At 39.7% G+C, this 24,212-nt stretch overlaps 1 protein-coding gene across 2 annotated transcripts in view; it reads right to left on the reverse strand.

The window, feature by feature from the left end:
- Positions 1-6,033: 6,033 nt before the first annotated feature.
- The window catches only part of alien (COP9 signalosome complex subunit 2 alien), a 106,520-nt gene continuing 88,341 nt past the window's right edge, over positions 6,034-24,212 (reverse strand). For both annotated transcript variants that reach the window (XM_072298083.1, XM_019052856.2), the window contains exons 8-9: positions 16,646-16,787; positions 6,034-6,387 (exon numbers count right to left, since the gene is read on the reverse strand). In XM_072298083.1, coding sequence (XP_072154184.1) covers positions 6,243-6,387; positions 16,646-16,787 — 287 coding nt within the window. In that variant the 3' untranslated portion in view covers positions 6,034-6,242. The remainder of the gene's footprint in view (positions 6,388-16,645; positions 16,788-24,212) is intronic.

The raw sequence follows: 24,212 nt of genomic DNA on the forward strand, positions 1-24,212 counted from the left end.
GGATGATCGGATGGTAATGCCGAAATTGTGGCAGTTGATCGATCATTCCGTCGACAGCAAAATATATTCCCCTGCTCTCTGATCTCATCAGCCGGTAAAAAAACGATGGCGCAACGTCCCCCTGCGGTTTTGGGCGTTGGTAGCAGAGATGTTAAATTTCTTCTTTTTTTTTTTTTTTTTTTTTTTTTTTTTTTTTTTTTCTTTTTTAGCACTTCAAATAGTGCACAAGGGCCAATCCTTGCCCTTTATTCCCGTCCCCTCCAACCCCTCAACCAGTCCCAGGCAACAATTATTGTTTGAGACTATCAACCTCGGATCGTCTGGCCGGGAATCGTACCCGGGATTATTGAACACATATTGCACGCCCACAATGGTGATATGCTAATAAATGCCGTCTAGATCGAGCTCTGAAACTAATGGGCGCCGGGAGGGGGTGAGCGGTCGGCGGGCCTGCGTCGCGCGGGGGGGAGGAATTCCTGACACGATATTGTGCGCACTAAGAGCTGTAATACAGGGTGTCCGGAAGTTAGCGTACTTAACTTTCACGATCTTGGCCCAAAATATGACTTTTTTACCTACACTTATATGCCCTAAAACGCTTCATAATGGAGCTATGCTATTCCGAAGTTGCCATTTGTTTTCTTTCGAATTTGTGCAACTCCTCGTTATTTAGTCGTAAGTGGCTGAAACTCTGGGCGAGGAGGTCCTTTTTAGCGTACTGTTCATTTTTTCATGTTTTCATGTTTCATTTTTTCATGTTTTGTCGGAAAATGACGTTACGAGCGTTCCCGAATTTTAAAATTGCGATAACTTTTTTGGTAGATGATATTTGGAAAAACGGATTGCGACAAGTGAAAGAGCGCAAAAAATCAAGGGCACAAATTTTCGCACAAAGTTTCCCAGAAACGCGTCATTTCGACGAAACAGAGCTTTGAAAAGTCTCCAGATTATTGGAGCTCCTTGCTGGGTAGAAATTTTTGACTGCGGGGATTGTAGAAAAATGCATACGGGGCAAGGGGTTTCGAAAATCCCGAAGCTGTCGCGCAGCTCTTCCTTGCTCCTTGCTACGTAGGCGATTTTCTTACAATCCCCGCAGTAAAAATTGTCTACCCAGCAAGGAGCTCCAAAATTCTGGAGACTTTTCAAAGCTCTGTTTCGTCGAAATGACGCGTTTCTGGGAAACTTTGTGCGAAAATTTGTGTCCTTGATTTTTTGCGCTCTTTCACGTGTCGCAATCCGTTTTTCCAAAAATCATCTACCAAAAAATTTATCGCAATTTTAAAATTTGAGAACGCTCGTAACGTTATTTTCCGAAGACGCACGACCTTGAAAACACATAAAATGAACGGTACGCCAAAAAAAAAAAAACCCTGCGCAAAGTTTTAGCCACTTATGACTAAGTAACGAGGAGTTACATCAATTTGAAAGAAAACAAATGGCAACTTTGGAAGCGCATATCTAAGCTATGCTGTGAAGCGTTCACGGGCAAATTACATATAGTATCGGAAAATAGTCATAATTTGAGCCAAACAATCGATCCTGAAAGTTAGGTACGTTAACTTCTGGACACCCTGTATAATGAGATGTTATTTGTTTGGCTGTATCTCTTGCGCAAAAGCCACCTAGTTTGAAAACGTAGTTTATCAAGTTTTAATTCGCACAAATATTTTATCTAGGATAGAGGATCGATTGAAGACCTTAGTAGAAGTGTAGCATTTATACAGGGTGTCTCACGAAAAAGGAGCCATCGGGAGTATCTGCCGAACGCGTTGGAATTTCAAAAATCGGTAAAGGACGTCTTCGTTTATATCGAGGGGGACACCTTATGGCGTATTTCACATATTCCCAAACCGCGGGAGGGGCGTAGGGCAGGGGGTAACCACCTCCCCCCCCCCCCGGTAAATCGAAATTTTCAAATGGCACCCCTACTTTTTTATTTTAGAAATCAATTCGACGCAAAAAAAAACAAGCTACACTGTCCAAACCGGATGTAAATCGGACAATTTTTCAGCGATTGGCAGAGGTTGAAACATTTTTTTCATGCTCTTTTCAAAAACTCCCCACGCTCAATGAAATTGCCGTACCTATCAAACCAAGCTCTACGCCAAAAAGCTTCTTAAACATTACACTTTCGATTAAAAACAAAAAAAAAAAAAAAAAAAAAAAAATGCTGTACTTGAAAACTGGAGCACGCGGAGCCCATTTTCGATATTAAAATGGGTAAGTCAGTAAACTAATCAGAAGTTGTGAGAGGAAGCTTTCATTTTCAACAAAGGACAAGGGTAAACTTTCCGTTTATTCTTCGTGGGTCATCCAAAATGAACTTCGGAAAATTGCCACGCACCGCGGAAAGATAGTGTCCTCAAAAGTATCAAGGTCCAGCTCAAATCATTCAAACCCACCTAAAGAAAGCTAATTCATTTGTTTGTATACTAAGCTGTTTCTTCATGGACATGGTTTTTTATGCTTCGGAAAAAAGAATAATAATTTGTGTCAAACACTAATCGAAAATGGAATGTTTAAGAAGCTTTTTGGCGCAGAGCTTGGTTTGATACCGCAATTCCATTGGGCGTGGGGAATTTTTGAAAAGAGCATGAAAAAATGTTTCAACCTCTGCCAATCGCTGAAAAATTGTCCGGTTTGGACAGTTTAGCTTGTTTTTTTTTTGCGTAGAATTGATTTCTAAAATAAAAAAATAGGGGTGCCATTTTAAAATTTCGATTTCGGGGGGAGGGGGGGTTTACCCCCCGCCCTGTGCCCCTCCCGCGGTTGGGGAACATGTGAAATACACCAAAAGGTGTCTGCCTCGATAGCACTATTTATTTTTGATTTTTCCAATTTTTAAATCCTTTTTTTTTTGTGGCAAATGTTGCATTTTGAAATACTGCTCATTTTTAACCCTTTTTTCCAATTTCATGGAGTGGCAAAAAAAAACACCGTCAAACACCGAACTTTTGTGCACGTGGATATATTCAGTAGTATGTGTACTTTCAGAAAATCAACGGTTCATCTGCCCGATGTTGCCCGTTCGGACCGAAATCATGATTTCATAGGAAAATTTGGCCATTTTCCCGGTGTTTTTGGGCTTTTATTCGACTTTGATTCAGAGTTCACAAATTAACCTTCAATTTTCAAGACATTTGGCACTGACACAAATAGATAATACTAAAAATGGTGTAAAGAAATGGTAAAATTCATTTTTAAGTATCACATGATGCCAGCTCGCTCTAAAAAATAGCACATTTCTGTAATATTTGTATCCATGCATATATATGAACTAATTCCGGTTACATGAACCTAGTTTCCAAAAAATATTGATATGAATATATTAAATCGCATGTAAAATAGGGGAAATTTGAAATTGAAGTAGCTCAGTGTTGCCAAATTTCATGAAAACTTCCATTTTTGCAAGGCTCGTTTGTACGTTCCTTTGAAGTTTCATGAAGTGGCAAAAAAAAACTAATGACAACTATTGGAAATATTTCAATGTGGACATATTCAGTGGTATGTGCACTTTCAAAATATTAAAAGTTCAGCTGCCCGTAGCCCCCCGTTTGAACAGAAATCATGATCATTTGTAAGAATTTTACCATTATTCGGGTACCAACGTAAAAACGAGCGTTGCGAAAATGGAAGTTTTCACGAGATTTGGCGACACTGAGCACTTCAATTTCAAATTTCCCTTATTTTACATGCGATTTAATATATTCATATCAATATTTTTTGGAAACTAGGTTCATGTAATCGGAATTAGTTTATATCATTAATATAAACTTCGAAGGATTCAGACTTTCAGCGATTCTACCTTTTTCTATTTCACTCGAGAGGTTGCCAGATTGGGCAATAAAAGTGAATATTGTACATGGATTTTAATTGGGAAAAGTGCTAAAAAAGCAACTTATCTGGCAACAATTGAGTCCGGGAGGGACGAGAGGCTGCCTTCCTGGGAAAACCCATGATTTAGCCGGAAGTGTCATTAAAACAATTGATTCCGTTTGAAGCATCAATTGTATACTAGGGGAAAGCTATTTTAAAATAATAATTGTAAATGGACACAGATGCTACAGAAAGGGAAAAAGGAAAGGGAAAGGAAATGAAATGAAATGAGGATATGATTACTAATATGTGATCACAGAGAATAAAACAAAAACATCAGAGAAATTTATATGCGATGAAAGTATAAGAAAAGAACACGAGTGGGCTCATTGCGATTCGGAACTCGAACTATACTATCGTTGAGCAGTTTTTAGACCCGTACGCCATCGATAATCTTCTTAAGAGGTAAAGATGAACTTTTGCTACTTCAGCAAGTCAAATCACGGAAGGAGATCCATGAATTGTCTTTCTCCACCACCTGATGGGATGACGTCCCAGTCAAATGCGTTTTTGAAGAAATGATCGATCCCCATCATCGCTTCATCTCCACACATCTATTCATGTGCAAATGATGGCACGCTCCGGCAACAAGGTTCTGTGACGAATCATCTTTGCCTCCATAGTCTCAAAAATGTATACATCTCAGTGATCAAATGTCCAATCACTGAGAAAAACGGCTCGCGGAGCGAGCCTAATGTCACTCGCGTAGCGAGTGATCGGGGCTCCAGGGGGCGCAGCCCCTTGGCTGGCCGTGACGTACGCGCAAAGCGCGTCCAGAACGGATATATATATATGCATGGATACAAATATTACAGAAATGTGCTATTTTTTAGAGCGAGCTGGCATCATGTGATACTTAAAAATGAATTTTACCATTTCTTTACACCATTTTTAGTATTATCTATTTGTGTCAGTGCCAAATGTCTTGAAAATTGAAGGTTAATTTGTGAACTCTGAATCAAAGTCGAATAAAAGCCCAAAAACACCGGGAAAATGGCCAAATTTTCCTATGAAATCATGATTCCGGTCCGAACGGGCAACATCGGGCAGATGAACCGTTGATTTTCTGAAAGTACGCATACTACTGAATATATCCACGTGCACAAAAGTTCGGTGTTTGACGGTGTTTTTTTTTTGCCACTCCATGAAATTGGAAAAAAGGGTTAAAAATGAGCAGTATTTCAAAATGCAATATTCGCCACAAAAAAAAAAAGGATTTAAAAATTGGAAAAATCAAAAATAAATAGTGCTTACCAATAGGAATGAAGCTACCAGGAAGTAAAACGTAGAAGTAATGAGGAATAAAAGTAGAATGATTAAATTAGCTTAAATTTCAATAAAAAAAAAAAAAAAAAAAAAAAAAAAAAAAAAATCATTTTAAGTTCTTTAAGGTTTAAAAACCCGTAATGAAAAATAACGAAAAATGGCAACACAGCAACGTTGCACTAGTTTCTCTCTCAGTAAATTGATGTGTTTTGAAAATAAGCACTTGTTAATTTTTTTTGGTGCAAACTTGAGCTTGATATCCTATTTTTTTCTGGGAGATATCAAGCTGAGAGGATTTTATCCGATTTCCCCTCAAAACGGGGCCAAAAAACCCCCTCGAAATGTTCTCGTCAATTCTCCTCCAAAATTTTTGTTTATCGCAAGATAGTACGTACCAAGAAGAGCAACTCACCAAATTTTTATGAAATTTCAACAATTTTTGACGGAGACATCGATTTTTGACACTCGTTCCCTAGTAATCATCGCACTGTGCGCCGCCTGTTTCTGCCGCCAATCCAAGCCCCCCTCTACCTTCCTCCCCCTATGGCGCTTAGTTCCGTTTGATAGAAATACGTCCAATTATGACTTCAGTCACAGGGTCCTCATACATTTTTCAATCGAGCGAACTAAAATCAGTTTCCCTTCGGGTATATATACGGCATTGATACAGAATAAGAACTTTGATTACTTACTAAATAACGCAATACATCCCTCCTGCAGGAAAGTCTTCAAATGGAATTAAGCGGTATTATTTCATCTTTAGTTTGTAATGCATGTATGTTCTGCGCTCAATTATTAATTATGATATTCAGGTCACTTCTTTTTTATGCATTACGTTTCATCATTTCACATTAAGGAGCCTGTAGGTGGTAGAACGCTAATGAAATATCATTTTTTTTTTTCAGTCTGACAGAATTTATTGTTGAATGATAAGAACTGGGAATAACAAGAGCAAAAGACAGAGATAAAAAATAGGGGAGAAGGAAGGAACCACTGAATCATTAATAATTTAAGTTACTTAAAAAAAAGGAGAGATGTCTTTGACTAAAACCTGGCAGGCTGGTTTAAGATGAACGGTTGTTGGGACTGAGCAATCAATATCACGCCATTTTGTTGACAATTGTTTGATGAAGTGATGAAAGTTGGTTGGTCCAATTGTCTAATGCATCATATCTTTGCCCACATGTATTCTCCTGTTCAAGAGTTAATACCTGATTCACTTGATCAATTTTTCCCCTAATTGTACTAAAATCAAACAGAAGGAGAATAGAAAATAGTAGATTATTCCGATTCAAATCAACAGAAAATATGGGTACCTAAAACTTATTTTTCAAATCAAAGCTATGAAAAGAAAGCCACTTTTAACGGGTGAAGCGATTTTCAAGGAAAACCATAAATCAAACTTGGACAACGGCGATGCTCCTATGAAATACGAGAACAGAATAACTTGAAATTTTTCCAAAATTATTATTTTCTGTAAATAAATAAAATCAAATGGGCACAATCTGCAAATGTGAAAGTCTTTCAGGCAGCGGGTCATATCTCGGTCATTCCTTATCAACTCAACCAGGTCCAGGACCCGAGCTCCTCTGATTTAGCTGAAAATTGGTATACAGGGTCTTTACATCATTCTAAGCGACTGACTATCGGGGAACTTAAATTCTAGACTTTCAGAGGTAATAATAAGAAAACTGTTAACTTTAAAGCTATGACGATTTTAGGAAAGTTACTTATGTCTACGACTAGGTATTTTATATTTAATTGCATTAGCAGAGGTATTATCAGCTAATCTGAAGAAAATTTTGAGAATCTCGTCCACCATGTTTTGTTGAGCAGTTGCGTCGTTCAACCACTGTAGCTATTCCCTACTACTACCACTATTCTAGGAGTCTAGTGGTGGGTCGAAAGCAATAAGCACTGCCTCTCGGTTGAGCGCTTAAAAGTATACCATTCGTGAGTATACATCTTTTGCTTGAAGGAAAAATATATAACGAAAATCTGAGCACATTTTTTGGGAAATGCAGTTTGAACATTTAACAGCCAAAAAATTGAAAATTAGAGAAAATCCCAAATTAAGGGCAAATAAATCACTTTTTGCTCAAGTTTGATGGCTCGTTCAGAGTTTATTTGGAAAATTCATTTAGAATCATTCTTTGAAAATATGGTGGGTAAATATTGGGTGTCACCATCAAGAGTCTCAGAGAGGAAGGCCAGAGAATGAGAATTGCTAAAACGGGCCTTTGCGAACAGGACTTTGGATGGGGAAACCCTTAACCCCCCACTGGACTCAGCTGAGTCAACGTGGGATGACCAAGCTCCAAGGGGATCGAAAACACTTAAATGGCTACAGAGTCACCTAAACCTTGAGTGGTTTTTGTGATTGCTTTCCATTTCCGGCAATCCTCTTGCTGGCAAGTTGGGGAGCTCACCAATTTCATGTACGTTTTTGCATAACATATGGGGCCAGCCTTACACTATGTGAAGAGATCTTTTATTTAAGACTTTCAATGCAGATATTGTTAGTGTCACCTTCCCGCCAAAGTATCACGAGCGCCATTTGCGCTTAGATACTATGTGCTGTACATCTCAATACTGTTTCATTTTTTCTTTAAAACTTTTGCACATACTTATATGAGTATTTCAGGGATTAATCTTGATGGCGCAAGAAACATAAGGTAAAATTTTCGGGAAATTTTATTCATTAGTTTTACCGTGAAAAATTGGACTATCTTAAGAAAAATTTGGCAACATAATACCTAAGCACAAATGGCGCTTGTGGTATTTTGGTCAGGAGGTGACTAAATTACTGCTGTGATTGCTATGATTAAAGCTTTATATTTCACGGGTCAACAAAATAAACATCATCAACTGTTAAAAATTATGAAAAGCCTAAAATTGACAATACTGAGGTTGAAAACCTACTTCTCAATCTCGTAAACTTATGCCTGGCACCATTTTTAATTTTTTAACGATTTGGAGGAGAAAAAACAGGAGGAGGTTTCAATTCAACTGCTCGCAGTACTTTTTTCTTTGGCAACTAAATTTTTAAATTGTAGGCTAGAAATGGATGATAATCTATAGATGGTAAGAAATCCCTTCCACTAACAAGGAGAAGGCCATTGTATCCTCCCTCCTCTCCAATTGTCTGGGTATTTTTGTTCTTTTGATAGTCTGAGGGCAATTTAGTAGCAAAACATCAAAAAAGTCATGTCGATTCAAGGTGCAGACAGAGACCAGATTTCAAATTGCTTATGAGTTTTCAGAGCTTTCCTTCAAGTTTCCGTGACAGGAAAAACCTTGATGCTCAGTACACCTCCAAGTTTTAGAAACTGAATGGAAAAAACTCATGCAACTCTCCATACCTGTGTTGGAATGTTTTGGTGCTTACATGATTAGGTTTTGCTCAAAATCAGTGAGAGATCCTTACAATAAAACTCTTGGGAGTCACTTTGAGGCCACTGAATATGGAATTGAAAGAAATCTCTGTTCACAAACTTCTACCATTCACTCCTTCTATGAAGCATCATTGAGAGATGCCTAATTATACAGGGTTATTCAAAAGTCACACACCACTGGCCATGAGAGGGATGGCTATTTGAAATTTTTGAGTCCCCCCCCCGTCCCCCCTTCCCCGAGGGGATCAAAAACTGGAAAGTACCTTAAAAAAGTTTCCCCCTCGATATGAGGAAAAATGTCTCAAACCACAAGTCGATATCATAATTATAACTAAAGTTATGATCAGTGGTGCGTGACTTTTGAATAACCCTGTATTATCATATAAGATGGTAAAATAGTGCTCTGTCTACACTATTTTACAAGGAAGGCAAGGCCAAGAAGTACGACAATTTTCCAATTAGAGTATAAAATTTAAGCTCTAATGAGTGCCAGAATAAAGCAGATGGGGGAGGGGGAGGGTTTGGCTCAGGCAGATGCATTGGAATACTGTTTTTTTTTTTTTGTATTCTTTCATACTTGTGACTTCATTCGAAGTTCTTGCAAAAACGAAATTTTTCACTTCCTCTTGGGATGTTCTCCAAACTTTCTCTACTGATTTCTCATATGTGAGCTCTTACAAATGGGAAGAGGGGGGAGCGAGGAATTATGATCTCAATAGTTTCGATACGAAAAGAAGTATAAATGTCCTCTTTTCGCAAGAAATCGTCAAAAATTGCATAGGTACCTAAAAATTCATAAAAATGAAATCTAAATTTCTTTTTCATGTTATATTATGTGCATTTACATAATTTTTGAATTAGACAGAGGCTGCATCATTCTTTTGATATTCGAAGCACCGCTTTGCGATAGTTCAAACCTAAATATACAGGGTTATTCAAAAGTTACGCACCACTGGCCATAACTTTAGTTCTAATTATGATATCGATTTGCGGTTTGTGGCGTCCTTCCTCATATCGAGGGGGAAACTTTTTGAGGTACTTTTCAGTTTTTCACCCCCCCAGGGGGAGGGGGGCGGGGGGGCGGGGGGGCAACTCAAAAATTTCAAATGGCAACCCCCATCATGTGATACATCGTTAGAAAGAGCATGAAAAAAGAAAATTTTTGGCGCAAACCGGAAGTCGATCTGACCCCCCTGTCAAAAGTTAGGGGGGTCCAAAGGTTACTTAGGGGGTCCAAAGGTTACTTAGGGGGTCTGTACCTTCATTTTTTAGAGTAGCTTCGGCGGCTCTTGGACATACCGTTTCTCTTTTCAAAGAGTCCTCGAATACTCCAAGTCTGATACCGAAGTCTTCATAGTGCCCCCGGGCCACCACAGCCCCCCCGTAGAGGGGGGGGATGGGCCTGTTACAATGAAACATTGCATTAAAATGCGAAAAGTCACAGAAGAGCTTCAAACTTAGCATCAAATCCGAGTGGAACTTCTTGCCAATGTTAACGCAAAGGCAGCCTGCGACTTTAAAGTGAGTTTTCAAAACTCTTAGCCCCTTGCCCCCCCCTCATTTTTGGTTGCAGAGCGGATAAAAACCGGGAAATTCACTACAAATAATGCCCGAAACTAATGTCCAACTTGAGGAGGACCCTTGAAACGTTGCGATCAGCCGGAGCATTGAAATACAAGGACTGCCACCCCCTTAAAGTACGGAAACATCTAAAACACCCCCGCTGCCCCCCTCATTTTTCGTTGCGGAGCGGGTAAAAACCGGGAAAATCGCCAGAAATGATGCCCGAAACCACTGTAGAACTTGACAAGAACCCTTGAAACGTTGCGCTCAGTCGGAGAACTGCAACACAGGAACTGCCGCCCACTTTAAGGACGGAAACATCCATAAAACCCCCGCTGCTCCCCTCTTTTTTCGTTGCAGAGCTGGTAAGAACCGGGGCATCATTTCTGGCGAATTTCCCGGTTCTTCCGGGGGGGGGGGGGTTCCGGGGGGGCAAGGGGCTAAGAGTTTTGAAAACTCACTTTAAAGTCGCAGGCTGCCTTTGCGTTAACATTGGCAAGAAGTTCCACTCGGATTTGATGCTAAGTTTGAAGCTCTTCTGTGACTTTTCGCATTTTAATGCCATGTTTCATTGTAACAGGCCCATCCCCCCCCTCTACGGGGGGGCTGTGGTGGCCCGGGGGCACTATGAAGACTTCGGTATCAGACTTGGAGTATTCGAGGACTCTTTGAAAAGAGAAACGGTATGTCCAAGAGCCGCCGAAGCTACTCTAAAAAATGAAGGTACGAACCCCCTAAGTAACCTTTGGACCCCCCTAACTTTTGACAGGGGGGTCAGATCGACTTCCGGTTTGCGCCAAAAATTTTCTTTTTTCATGCTCTTTCTAACGATGAATCACATGATGGGGGTTGCCATTTGAAATTTTTGAGTTGCCCCCCGCCCCCCCTCCCCCTGGGGGGGTGAAAAACTGAAAAATACCTCACAAAGTTTCCCCCTCGATATGAGGAAGGACGCCACAAACCGCAAATCGATATCATAATTAAAACTAAAGTTATGGCCAGTGGTGCGTAACTTTTGAATAACCCTGTAGGAGCATAAATAACCTCATATAAAAATTCCAGAGGCCGAAATGTAAAATTAGCTGCGTTAATTTGTTGTCATTTTGTCATAGACAAATTATTTATCAATTAATGACTCATATAATACGAGAGATTTGAAATGCAAGAAACACTTAGACCCATTTTACCACCATGGCGTCAATCAGAGACAAGGTTATGCTTTGAGGTTGTATTTCATTTTATCAGATGTTACTGTTAACTCGCCAATTTTTCAGTTATTTTCCTTGGGGTTGTCACCTTCACTTATTCACTCTGGCCATTTTGGCTAATCATCCATCATCAGGTGTCTTCTGAGAGACTAGAACGACTAATTGCTCTCCGTACTTCGTTATGGGCCGTCCATAAATTACGACACCTATTTTTCCCGACTTTTCGACCTCTCCGTCTCTCCTGTCACTCACATGTGTCTCACCTCCAGACCTCCCTAAGAATAACGCCCTTTCGAGCATAACCGACCCCCCCCCCCCCTTTGTTGCGTAGGTGTGGGGTTGTTGGAAACCTTTGCTGAGGTGTATCACACATTGATTCATATCGTGGTTCATGCAGCCCCAAGATTAAAAAAAGAAGCATTTCTGAAGCACTCTTTTAAGAATTTTCAAGCATATTTATATAATTTTTTCCTAAGCGCTAAATTTTCTCCCTGTATCGTAGAACTTTGCTTCGTCCACAAATAAACACATCTCTGTTGTTTGGGTGGTTTGTTTCCAAAATGCCAAGCGTTTACTAGATGTTTTTGCCCTTTCACGTGACTTTTGACTGCAGATTTGCCCATCATTACCATTTTTAAAGACTGTCCGCCGCAAAATACATATGCTGCATATTCATTATCATCAGATTCGGAGGAGCCAATCTTTATAGTTATCATGGTACAACCATTCATCATTGAGAATACAACCACCCAGCTTACCGTTTTGTTTAACCACCAATGTTCCAAGTGAAATTGAGAAAAAAACTATAGATCGAATCTATATATCGGATCCCTGACGTGAAATTTCAATTCTACAAGTAGAAATAGTAAAGTATCAATATGCTGAACATTTGTGAGTAACGACTAGAAGCCCATGGCAACATCAATTCAACAAGAAAATCGCAAATATTATACGGCATTTTGGCCCGTATGCCCTCCTCCTCCTCCCCCGTAACTCGGAAACCGTTCCTCCGCTCATTTTGAAAGTTTTCTCTGAGCTTTGAGTTATTGTAAGCTTCAATTAAAACTTGGTTAAACGGCCAAATTGGCTGCCTAAAATGCAGGCCATTTTTTGGAGAACTCCAGAGAAAATTTGCGCAATTTGCGGCTCTGAGGGGTAATTTTTTGCTACCAAAGTTTACCATATGGTTGAAAACTGTGGTATTAGTGATCTAGTTCTTCAAATTACCATATTTAAGAAACCCAGGCATTACGACTATCGAGGAAATTTCATTTCAGTTATGTAAGAGGACATACTACCGGTGATTTACCTATTTTAGTCCCAAAGTACCTTTAAATCAAAGTTTTTTTCCAGAAGCTCAACAGAATGTGTTTTTTTATGGCTTAAATGACTCAGTAGACACTATACTCCAAGAATCTGAAGAGTTTTTGCTTTTGACTCGTTGAAAAGTTTAAACTGGTTCAAGCAAACTGTGCCAGAAGAATGTTACGAAAAATCGGCGAAAATGCACGATGTGGCGCCACTTCGAATGGGGAAAGGGGCGTTGTAAAAGTGATGACATAAATTGTGTAATTTTTGGTAAGTGCCCTAAAAAGCGTATTACCTTATAAAATTTCAAAGCCGTAACAACAATTTAAAGGGGGGGAAAAAATTCGCGATAAGGGGGAAAAACGCGATTTTTAAAATTTGGAACTTGTCGGCCGATACGGCACCACTTGGGATGATCCAATCTGGCTGAAATTTGTAGTAGGTTAATTTCAAACCAAAAAACAGGGGGATCAAACCTTTGATGAATGTTTAAAGTTTCACTGTTTTCTAGAAAAATTATACTATAATAATCCTAAAATTCCGACAGGGTAGTATCCTCTTGCATAAAAACAAGCAAAACAGCTGGCACCGGCTGCGGTGGCGGTTTTCATTTCCGTCAAGCTTCTTTCTCCGGACATGTTCAGACATACTGCGCTTTTGAATTCACAAGATAGTTGTATCAGTATGTATACAATGACGTTGCTTTGGCTTGACCCCCTTTCCCCTTTATCACCCAATTGTCACTTGCCTCCAGATCCCCCTCCCCTTCCTTCATATGTGGGTGTGATTTATGGACAGCCCCTTGCCCTTATATCCAATTACATGGGTGATAATCATGTGTTAGCTCGTGTTTTCGGGATTTTCATTTTTAGTTTTTTAAGACACCTTATGATGGCTGATGCAGCCAAAATGGTCATAAAGCAGTAATAAAAGTGATAACCCAGAGAAAAATCGGTGGGGTTTTAAAAATTGGGAAGTTATAGGGTTATACCTTTACTAAAAAAGAAGCATCGTACTGCGATATAAAACTCTGCCATAGCCACTAATTCAGTCCATGAGGAAACTTTTTCAAACTAAGATAACACGCAGATCACAAATTTTGAAGATCCGAACCAACACCAGTTTTTTAAATTGGCCATCTTATTCCGCCTTCAACTAATGAAACAGTTCAAGAGTTTTGAGGAATCAAAGTTGAGGGTAACATACCGATTGGACAAAAAATAGTCAAATGCAAGCACCGCAGACAGCTAAGTGGAATTTTCCTTCCACTTCCTCGTCTCCTCAAGCAGTCAGTGGTCTTGCCCATCCTTGAGACGTGCGTACCCAAAAAGGCAACATCCACTCGGAGCTGCTTGCAGTCTTCCCATTTCTGCATTTTTCGGATCATTGTCACATAGCCTCAAATTTAAATTTTCAAAACTGCTGAAGCTTCTAAATTAACGGCGAATTCGTGGAGGGATGCTAAATTCAGTCCTGAACCGGGTAGGTAATAATTCTAAAGAAGCTATTATATGACACTAATGTAGTAAAATGTATGTCTGTGGTTTAAAAAAACGCTCTTGGCTAGACTCTAGTTGTGCCCCAATGACAGTTTGGTCTTTGCAAGACCCCTTTCCTATCACTGATGGCTCAGCAATTAAAATCAAGTTTGCATAGCTCTTCTCTGGCTGAAAACGTACTTAGGGAAAAGTTCATCTTTTTCGCATCTTTAACCTATAGCTGGCAAAAAAATAACTACCGAACCGTTCGTTTCTTCAGAGCATAAGAACACTCATGAGATGTAAAATAAGGAAGCCCATTGAACAAACTGGTATCAGTTCAGATCAAAAGCTATCCATATATTTTCTTCTTTAAAGGAAATTTCTTCATTTCAAAAACTAAAAACTTACACATGACCTAAAATTTAGATGGTTCTTTTTGAAAACCGGACCTAGCTATCTTCCTGTTTTTGGAAGATATCAAAGTGTCAAGGTTTCTATCTGAAAATTTGGAAAAGAAACTTTGAAACGTGAGTAATCAATGGACCCACTTCAAAGAACATCTAGGGGAAGACGAAAATGCCGTGTTTGCAACAAGTAGATCCCTGCTACTGTCCTAAACGGAAAATTCAGATGTCGTCTTGAATGCAAAAATGTTTACTCGGGCTTAGCTCCTCAGAAACTCAAAATGAGGATATACAGGGTTATTCAAAAGTTACGCATCACTGGCCATAACTTTAGTTCTAATTATGATATCGATTTGCGGTTTGTGGAGTCCTTCCTCATATAGAGGGGGAAACTTTTTGAGGTACTTTTCAGTTCTTCACCCCCCCCCCCCCCAGGGGGAAGGGGGCGGGGGGCAACTCAAAAATTTCAAATGGCAACCCCCATCATGCGATACATTGTTAGAAAGAGCATGAAAAAAGAAACTTTTTGGCGCAAACCTGAAGTCGATCTGACCCCCCTGTCAAAAGTGAGGGGGGTCCAAAGGTTATTTAGGGGGTCCGTACCTTCATTTTTTAGAGTAGCTTCGGCGGCTCTTGGACATACCGTTTCTCTTTTCAAAGAGTCCTCGAATACTCCAAGTCTGATACCGAAGTCATCATATTGCCCCAGGGCCACCACAGCCCCCGCGTAGGGGAGGGGGGTGGGCCTGTTACAATGAAACATTGCATGAAAATGCGAAAAGTCACAGAAGAGTCAAACTTAGCATCAAATCCGAGTGGAACTTCTTGCCAATGTTAACGCAAACGCAGCCTGCGACTTTAAAGTGAGTTTCCAAACCTCTTAGCCCCCTGCCCCCCCTCATTTTTGGTTGCAGAGCGGGTAAAAACCGGGAAATTCACTACAAATAATGCCCGAAACTAATGTCCAACTAGAGGAGGACCCTTGAAACGTTGCGCTCAGTCGGAGAACTGCAACACAGGAACTGCCGCCCACTTTAAGGACGGAAACATCCATAAAACCCCCGCTGCCCCCCTCTTTTTTCGTTGCAGAGCTGGTAAGAACCGGGGCATCATTTCTGGCGCATTTCCCGGTTCTTACCAGCTCTGCAACGAAAAATGAGGGGGCAGCAGGGGTGTTTTGGATGTTTCCGTACTTTAAGGGGGTGGCAGTCCTTGTACTTCAATGCTCCGACTGATCGCAACGTTTCAAGGGTCCTCCTCAAGTTGGACATTAGTTTCGGGCATTATTTGTAGTGAATTTCCCGGTTTTTACCCGCTCTGCAACCAAAAATGAGGGGGGGCAGGGGGCTGAGAGTTTTGGAAACTCACTTTAAAGTCGCAGGCTGCGTTTGCGTTAACATTGGCAAGAAGTTCCACTCGGATTTGATGCTAAGTTGGACTCTTCTGTGACTTTTCGCATTTTAATGCAATGTTTCATTGTAACAGGCCCACCCCCCCCCCTCTCCTACGGGGGGGCTGTGGAGGCCCTGGGGCAATATGATGACTTCGGTATCAGACTTGGAGTATTCGAGGACTCTTTGAAAAGAGAAACGGTATGTCCAAGAGCCGCCGAAGCTACTCTAAAAAATGAAGGTACGGACCCCCTAAATAACCTTTGGACCCCCCTCACTTTTGACAGGGGGGTCAGATCGACTTCCGGTTTGCGCCAAAAATTTTCTTTTTTCATGCTCTTTCTAACGATGTATCACATGATGGGGGTTGCCATTTGAAATTTTTGAGTTTCCCCCCGCCCCCCTCCCCCTGGGGGGGTGAAGAAATGAAAAGTACCTCAAAAAGTTTCCCCCTCGATATGAGGAAGGACGCCACAAACCGCAAATCGATATCATAATTAGAACTAAAGTTATGGCCAGTGGTGCGTAACTTTTGAATAACCCTGTACACCGAATATATGACCGGGTAAGTATATTATGTCAAGCAAATCCTGTACTTGCATCTTAAACTTGGCAAGTAACAGGTTACTTTACAATGGCCGTACTGAACATGGACTTATCAAACCTGAGAGAAAATTTCCGTCCAAAAATATCTGAATGGTATAATTTTTTACATTTAATGTACAAGAATAATACGTTTATACAAAAACTCACCTATCCAATATACAAGAAACTAGAAGACTTTCAACTTCATTTGCGTCAATATTGAGTTGTTTCGATATGAATGGAATATAAATTCTAGTATAAGGAGTTATTAGTTTAATTAATACTTGCGTTCTAATATTCCTCAACAAATCTGGAACAGTACCAAGAGCAGAGTAATAAAATAATGGTTCCAATCAAAATCAATCTCAACAAGATAGTTGCATGCGGCGAGGATTTTTAGTTCAGAATATGTTACTCATGGAACTTATGGCAAAGAACTGATCAAGGTCTAAAAGTAAATTAAAAACTCTAAAAAAGCTCAAGAAAGTTTCTTAGAATTACCAAAAGAAATTGACAATATCCTTGGGCAGTTTTCTGTTTGATGCAATTACAAAGTCGTGACATCAATACAAAGGGGAGCCCTAGAGTGCGTCAGAAAAAATGAAAGTCTGAAATGTTCCGCTCTCCAGGCGGCAATCGATGACGTTTGGTAAGAAAGCATGTTTGCCAAAATTTGGGTCAATTTCAACCATTATAAATAGTACCAAAGGTCAATTTTGTGATGAAATTACGATATTTAGGTTTAGACCTCGATTTCGTACAAAAAACTCGATTTTACGCTGAAATCGTGCGTTTACAAGAAAAATGCCACATAACTCAAGTTGCAGAGGATGAAATTTTACTCTAGTAAGACGTCTTTGTAAACGATAAAAATAAAATTGAGCTAGAAAAACTCACCACCGTTTTTATTTTTTTAGTCCTCAGAATTTCCGAGGTCTTACAAAGTAGCGGTTTAAAAGACTCATTTTTCACGAAAATAAGTCGAAACAGGGTGTAAATGAACTGTAGGCAAGTGTTGAGGATGCAGATGTCATCAGAACTTCCTCAGTTTCAAAAAAAATTCCAACTATTTTGCACAATCCTCCAAAAAGTGTACAGCTCGAGAAGCAGGATCGTCCTACAATAGTAAGGGAGAAATGCCGTTTGACCGGAAAAAATTGCGTAACAAACTTTCCCTATGTAATCATCATCAGTAGGTCCCCCTGAACGACTTCCTAAAAGTTAAAAATGGTCGCCCCCCCCCCCCCCCGGAACACCCCTCAAAGTGCTCAAAAGTGAAAATGGCGGCCGTAATGCGGTCTGGGAAATCGGTATTTTAAAATTCTCATTCTGTCTCATGTGAGGTATCATATCATATGTAATTTTGATCGTAGATTTCATAAATGAACTCCACAAGGCCCCCCAGTCAAAGAGGGCACTCCAAATCAAAGATGGCTGCCAAATGTGACAGGCAGGAGGTTGCATTTTTTTAAATATTCATCAAAGGAACAAAGAAAGTGAAGCTTCTCTATTTTCATGTATTTACGGCCATGAAACCTAAATTTGATGTTATAAATGTATTTAATAAAGGAAATGAAAAGAAACATATGACTACGGAGAGAAACATAAGCTCAGAAGCGTGTTTGCACTTTTATGAGTTAATCTGTTAATGTATGTCAACAGATACTCTCTTCCAATTGTCGTGCGTGTTCTCCGTTCTTTAGCAATCCCTGCACACATGATTTATCCTGTTTTCTTCCATTAACGTCTTAATACTAGATGGAGCTATTTTCCATAGCTGCACTAATCAATAAATAAAACAATCTCAAATACGGGAGGAAAACAAACTGGATCGCAATACCTTATATATTTTTACCACGAAGACAACAGCAGGGAGAAGTAACTAGGCAACTAAAAACTGTACAATGTTGTAAAGTTTTTACATTCTCCCCCCCCCCCTAAAAAAGGTATGTAGATTTAATATCATTAAAAATTTGAAAGATTTTAAAATTTCATCAGTATAAACTTCGTGCTCTTTTTTAATCATATTGAATTTAAGTTAATCATCTCTTAACGGTAATACACAAACTTCAGTGATGGCTCTCACTAGTGTGGATGTTGGTGTTTTCAATGTAACTACTCTTGTGATGCCATCTGATCCTGGGTGAAGTTTTTGTATTCTTCCTAGTTTCCAAAACAACGGGGGACAGGATCTATCCCTTATTACGACTAACGATCCTATTTTCGGAGATTCGTTTTTTGAGTGCCACTTGGAAAATTTTTGTGTGTGTTGAAGATACTCGTTTTGCCATTTTTTCCAAAATATGTTGAATCCTTCCTGTATTACCTCATGCGCCTGTAGAATTTTTGTAGATTGCTTTGTAGGGGTATTATCGGGATAAGATTTGAGAGGTCTTCCTATTAAAAAATGACCTGGCGTCAATATGTCAAACTCTTCAGGGGCGCTGGATAAGGGTACCAAAGGTCTTGAATTGAGCACAGCTTCAATTTGAGGGACAAGCTGCGTTAATTGCTGTAAATTAAATATTCTTGCTCTTATTACTTTATACAATTGCGACTTGAATATTTTTATTGCTGACTCCCAAAGTCCACCATGATGAGGAGAATTTGGAGGGTTAAATTTCCATTCTATGATATTTTCTGTCATGTATTTCTGGATATCGGGATCCTTTGTTAGTAAATCAAACTGGTTTTGAAGGTGATTGCTTCCTCCTAAAAATGTTCTACTGTTGTCCGTGAAAATTTTTGTAGGTAATCCTCTTCTTGCTATAAATATTTTAAATGCAGAAAGAAGCGCTTTTGAAGAAAGATCAGAAGTTACTTCAAGATGAAGTGCTTTCGACACGTAGCATACAAAAATTATGACATATGTCCGCAACACATTAGCGTTTTTTCTGAATGTTGCTCTCACGCTCAACGCTCTGGTGTAATCAATACCCACCCTTGAAAACGGCTTTGCTTGTGTCACCCTTGATGTTGGTAATGGAGCCATTATTTGTGAGCACTGTTTTGGATTAGTCCTTACGTACTTCATGCAGCTGTTTACAATTTTCTTTGTTTCTGTTGGGCCACTTAAGGGCCAGTATTCTCGCCGTATGTGTGCTAGTAAGATTTGTGGCGGTGCATGCAAAAGTTTGAGGTGTTCTTGATGAAAGAACAGCCTTGTAAACCTGTGCTTTGCTGGCAGCAGAATTTGATGCTTTTGTGAGAATGTTAATTCAGAATTAGTCAAACGGCCTCCAACTCTCAAAATTCCGTCTTCATCCAAAAAGGGGTGCAGCGATCTAACACTGCTCGAAGGGAGAACCATTCCAGACTTTTTAGCCAGGTACATTATTTCTTGAGAAAACGCTTCCTTCTGAATATGGCGCATGCAAAGGTTTCTTGACTTTTCTATTTCTACTAAGGATGGTAGTTCTAACGGACTCTTTCTCATTTTCTTTTTGATGCTACCTTTCCTTGAGCCTTGGATTGCATTTTTGCAACGGTTTATGAACCGTAACAGATATGCTAGAATTCGTAGTATCTTGTTCAAGCTGTAAAATTTATTTAGAAGATTTGTAATTTCATCAGGCGTTTTTATCAGCGCTGAACAAAGCATGATTTCTTCATTTCCTTCCGAATTTTGTGTCAAAAATTTTGACTGATCAGGCCATTTTGATTCGCCAGTGGAAATGAAATCTGGTCCGTTCCACCAAACTGTTGAAAGTTTCAAGCTTTCAGCATCTGTTCCTCTTGAAATTATATCTGCGGGATTGTTCTTCGTTGGCACATGGTGCCAAACAGCTTTCAAGGCTGTTGTCGTCTCTTGAATTTTCTTGACACGATTGGAAACAAAAGTTTGCCATTTACTTGAGTTAGAGTTGTTAATCCAATGGATAGCTGTCGTTGAATCCGTCCACAGTACAATTTTTTGAGGCTTTAATTGTACTGCTTCATTTACTTTTCACATGAGATCAGACAGGAGCACAGCTGCCGCTAATTCTAAGCGAGGGATAGTATGAGCTTTCTTGCTTGGCGCCACTCTCGACTTGGAACAAATTAAGCTTAATTGGAATTCTGTGTTTGATTGCGGATTTATTGACATTAAGGCATAAATACAAGCTCCATATCCTCTCTGAGATGCGTCAGAAAAGCCATGAAAAATAGGAGCACAGTCACTAAGAACCTCGTAAATACGGCGGGGTATGGTGATTGGTTCCAAAAATGGCATTCCAAAAATGTTAGGTCTGCTCATATCTTGTTCCACTCTTGAAGTATTTCAATGGACAGTGGCTGGTCCCAATTTTTTGTTTACTCGAGCCAAATTTTTTGCATTAAAAATTTAGCCTTTACTATTATTGGGCTTACTAGTCCGAGGGCGTCAAACAATTTTGATATGTCAGATAATATTATCCGTTTTGAAAATGTACCACTTTTGTTGAACTCAGGCGATGATTTGAAGAAAAAGTAGTCTTCTTTCGGCTTCCACCCCACTCCCAACGCTTTTGATTCTTCACTGCTGTCGAAGTAAAACGGGTTCGTTCTTTGCTTTTCTGTAGTTAATACAGCAGGATCGTTTGATTGCCATTTGCGCAGGTTTACTCCGTACGGTTCAAGTATTTCTTCCGATTCTTCTTTTAGTGTTCTGGCCGACTTGCTATCGTTTGCACCTCCTAAAAAATCATCGACATAAAACTGTTTCAAGAGTGTGTTTGCCGTCTTGGGGAACTTCGTTTTGCCTCTAATGGCAGCTTCTTTCAGACTTCGTGTTGCCAGAAATGATGCTGGTCCAGTTCCGTAAGTCACTGTGTTTAATCTGTATATTTTTACAGGGTCTTTTGAATTCTTTTTCCACAAAATTCGTTGCAACTCTCTTTGTGAGAGATGAATCCACGTTTGTCTGTACATTTTTGTGATATCACCAACTACAGCAACTGGAAACTCTCTGAATCTCAAAAGGATCTCAAGGAGCGTGTCTTGGACAGAGAGGCCAACACTTAAAATGTCATTCAAAGATTTGTTTGATGAGGATTTTGCAGATGCATTGCATACCACTCTTAATTTTGTCGTTAGCGAATTTTGTCGTAAAACTCCTAAATGCGGAATATAATATGCTGGGAAGTTGGCCGCCTCCGAATCCGGGACTTCGCTCATGTGTCCTAATTCTTCATATTCAGTTAAAAAATCACAATACATTTTCTTCAATACTGGATTCTTTTCTAACTTTCTCTCCAAGAAATACAATCTTCTTAAAGCCAATCTTTTTGAATCTCCTAGCACAATTCTTCATATTCAGTTAAAAAATCACAATACATTTTCTTCAATACTGGATTCTTTTCTAACTTTCTCTCCAAGAAATACAATCTTCTTAAAGCCAATCTTTTTGAATCTCCTAGCACAGTCGGATCTTCCTTCAGAAGTAAACGGACGATGAATTTTCCATCTGGCCCGATAGCAGTCGTGTTAGGGTACAAGATTTCACATTCCTGCTTCCCACATTTGTCGGATTATAGGAATCCATTCTCTATATCCCAAAATTGGGCCATTGTTTTGTTGAAGATTGATTCTTTTACGAATCCTGCAAACCTTCTTGATTGTACTGATTCTTTGTACTTCACTTCTTGGTGGTCCGTTGTCAGGGAGCCGCCTGCAACCCATCCGAAAATGGTTTTTTGCAAGCATGGCCAATTCTTATCGGCCGGTATAAAATCGGGCAACAGAGCGTTCCAAAAGACATTTGAGCCTAAAGTCAAATCTACCGAGCTGAGTTGATCAAACGTTGGGTCCGCTAATGGTAGATGGGTCGCCACACTCATAATTTTTTTTTTTTTTTTTATTTGCACGAATTAAACTTGTACAAAGGTCGCTAATAGACATACATAGATGTCTTTTAAAGCTTAATTAATCTATAAGTATAACTTAACTATAATATATAAACATTTTATCTTATAAATTTTCAAAGTTTTAACATAAAAATATCATACTACCTCTGAATATTGAGGAGCTCTAAAAACATAATTATTCCTATAATAAAAATGTCTTTTTGTCTTAACTTTGTTTTTGTCTTTGTTTTATTGAAGACTACAGTCGACCGACACCGGCCGAAGACCTAAGCACCTCTGATCCGTCCGAAGATACGGGGAGGCACACTAGTATTATGGGAAAAATTTTGAAAAGCCCTGAATTCCAAGCTCATAGGGCTTACGTCTTTTCAACCTGCGATTACATCGGTCCCATTCCAACAGCGCAAGCGCTTCTTGGTTGGGGTGACGATGTAGTCTCATCTCATACGCAGAGTACATCTTGGTGATGTAATTCTCTACAGAGTCAATATTGAGGTCAGCGCGAATATCTGCATTCCTCTCATACCACCGAGCTTTAGCAATACTTCTTAGAATCTTCATCTGAATGATTTCGATCTTATCTAAATTTGACTTGGCTGCACAATCCCACACACAACCCCACAATTGGCAACCATAACTCCAAACCGGCCTCAACATTGACTTGTAGAGAAGCAACTTTAGTTGTAGGGAAAGTCGAGATTTGCGCCCCAAGAGCCACTGCATATTAGAGAACTTTAGTCGCAGTTGAACGACCTTTTTTTTAATGTGAGCGCCCCATCTGAGCCTGGAATCCAGGTGGAGGCCAAGATATTTTGCGATGTTATCGTTTGGGATTTTAACTTCTCCTAAAAGTAGGGGAATATGGGTAAATGGTCTATTAGTGAAAACAACCTCAACCGATTTAGACGCATTTAGTTTGGTTTTGTCCTTTTTTGTCCATTTATCTATTTTGTTTAAATGAGATTGAGCGTTAAAACGTGCCTCCCTGTAACTTCGAGACGATGTTAGCACGAGAGTATCGTCTGCATAAATGCCCAACTTTCCCCCCTTCTCAGACTGTGGGATGTCCGTGGTGAAGAGAGAGTATAGAAGAGGAGAAAGACAAGAACCCTGCGGAACTCCTGCCCTTATAGCCACACTCATAATGTGTTCCTGTACAGATGGAATTTCAATTGGAAGACTGCTGATAACGAGACAAGGAATCTGCATAATCGAAGACTTATAGAGAGATTGAACCGATAGATTCACTCTTTCCGGACACTTCACAGTTGACAGATGTATATGGAAGTTTGAGCATTTCTGCCTTCTCCTCGGTGAGAAACGATCCTTGAGCGCCTGAATCCAATAAAGCCTTGCATTTATGAAGTTATCTGTTCGCAAAAATTTGTAACTGAACTGTAGCTAGTCATATATTCTTTGGGTTTGAGTTGCTTGCTGAAAGTTCAGGTTCCTCATCCATAGATTTATAAATGGGCTCGTCATCGTGCAATAAGAAATGATGAGGCTTAGCGCACTTGAAACATGGAGCATTAGTGCATTTACCCAGATGTCTTTTCAAGCAGCATTGACACATATATTTTGGTTTTATAAATTTTAATTTTTCTTGATGAGACAACTTGTTAAATTTTGTGCAAAATGCCAAGGGGTGCTTTCCCTGACAGAGTAAACACGACCTTAATTTTTGTTTTTGTTCCGTGCATTGCAATTTAGGTCGTTTTTCATGCTGCACATAGCACAGAGTTTTCGTTGTTGCTTTTCTCTTTTCCACCGATTTCTTGTAATTGTCCCTCGGAATTGACTGTGACTTCCTGCGCTCTACCGATTCAAGTAAAAATGAGCGTTTCTTTAAAAACTCAGGTAGCTCTCGAAGCCCTCGGGGATCCTTGGTAGGCGCCACCTTTTCCCATTCC

Source organism: Bemisia tabaci, chromosome 1 (genome assembly GCF_918797505.1).
Source record: "Bemisia tabaci chromosome 1, PGI_BMITA_v3".
Classification (NCBI taxonomy): Eukaryota; Metazoa; Arthropoda; class Insecta; order Hemiptera; family Aleyrodidae; genus Bemisia; species Bemisia tabaci.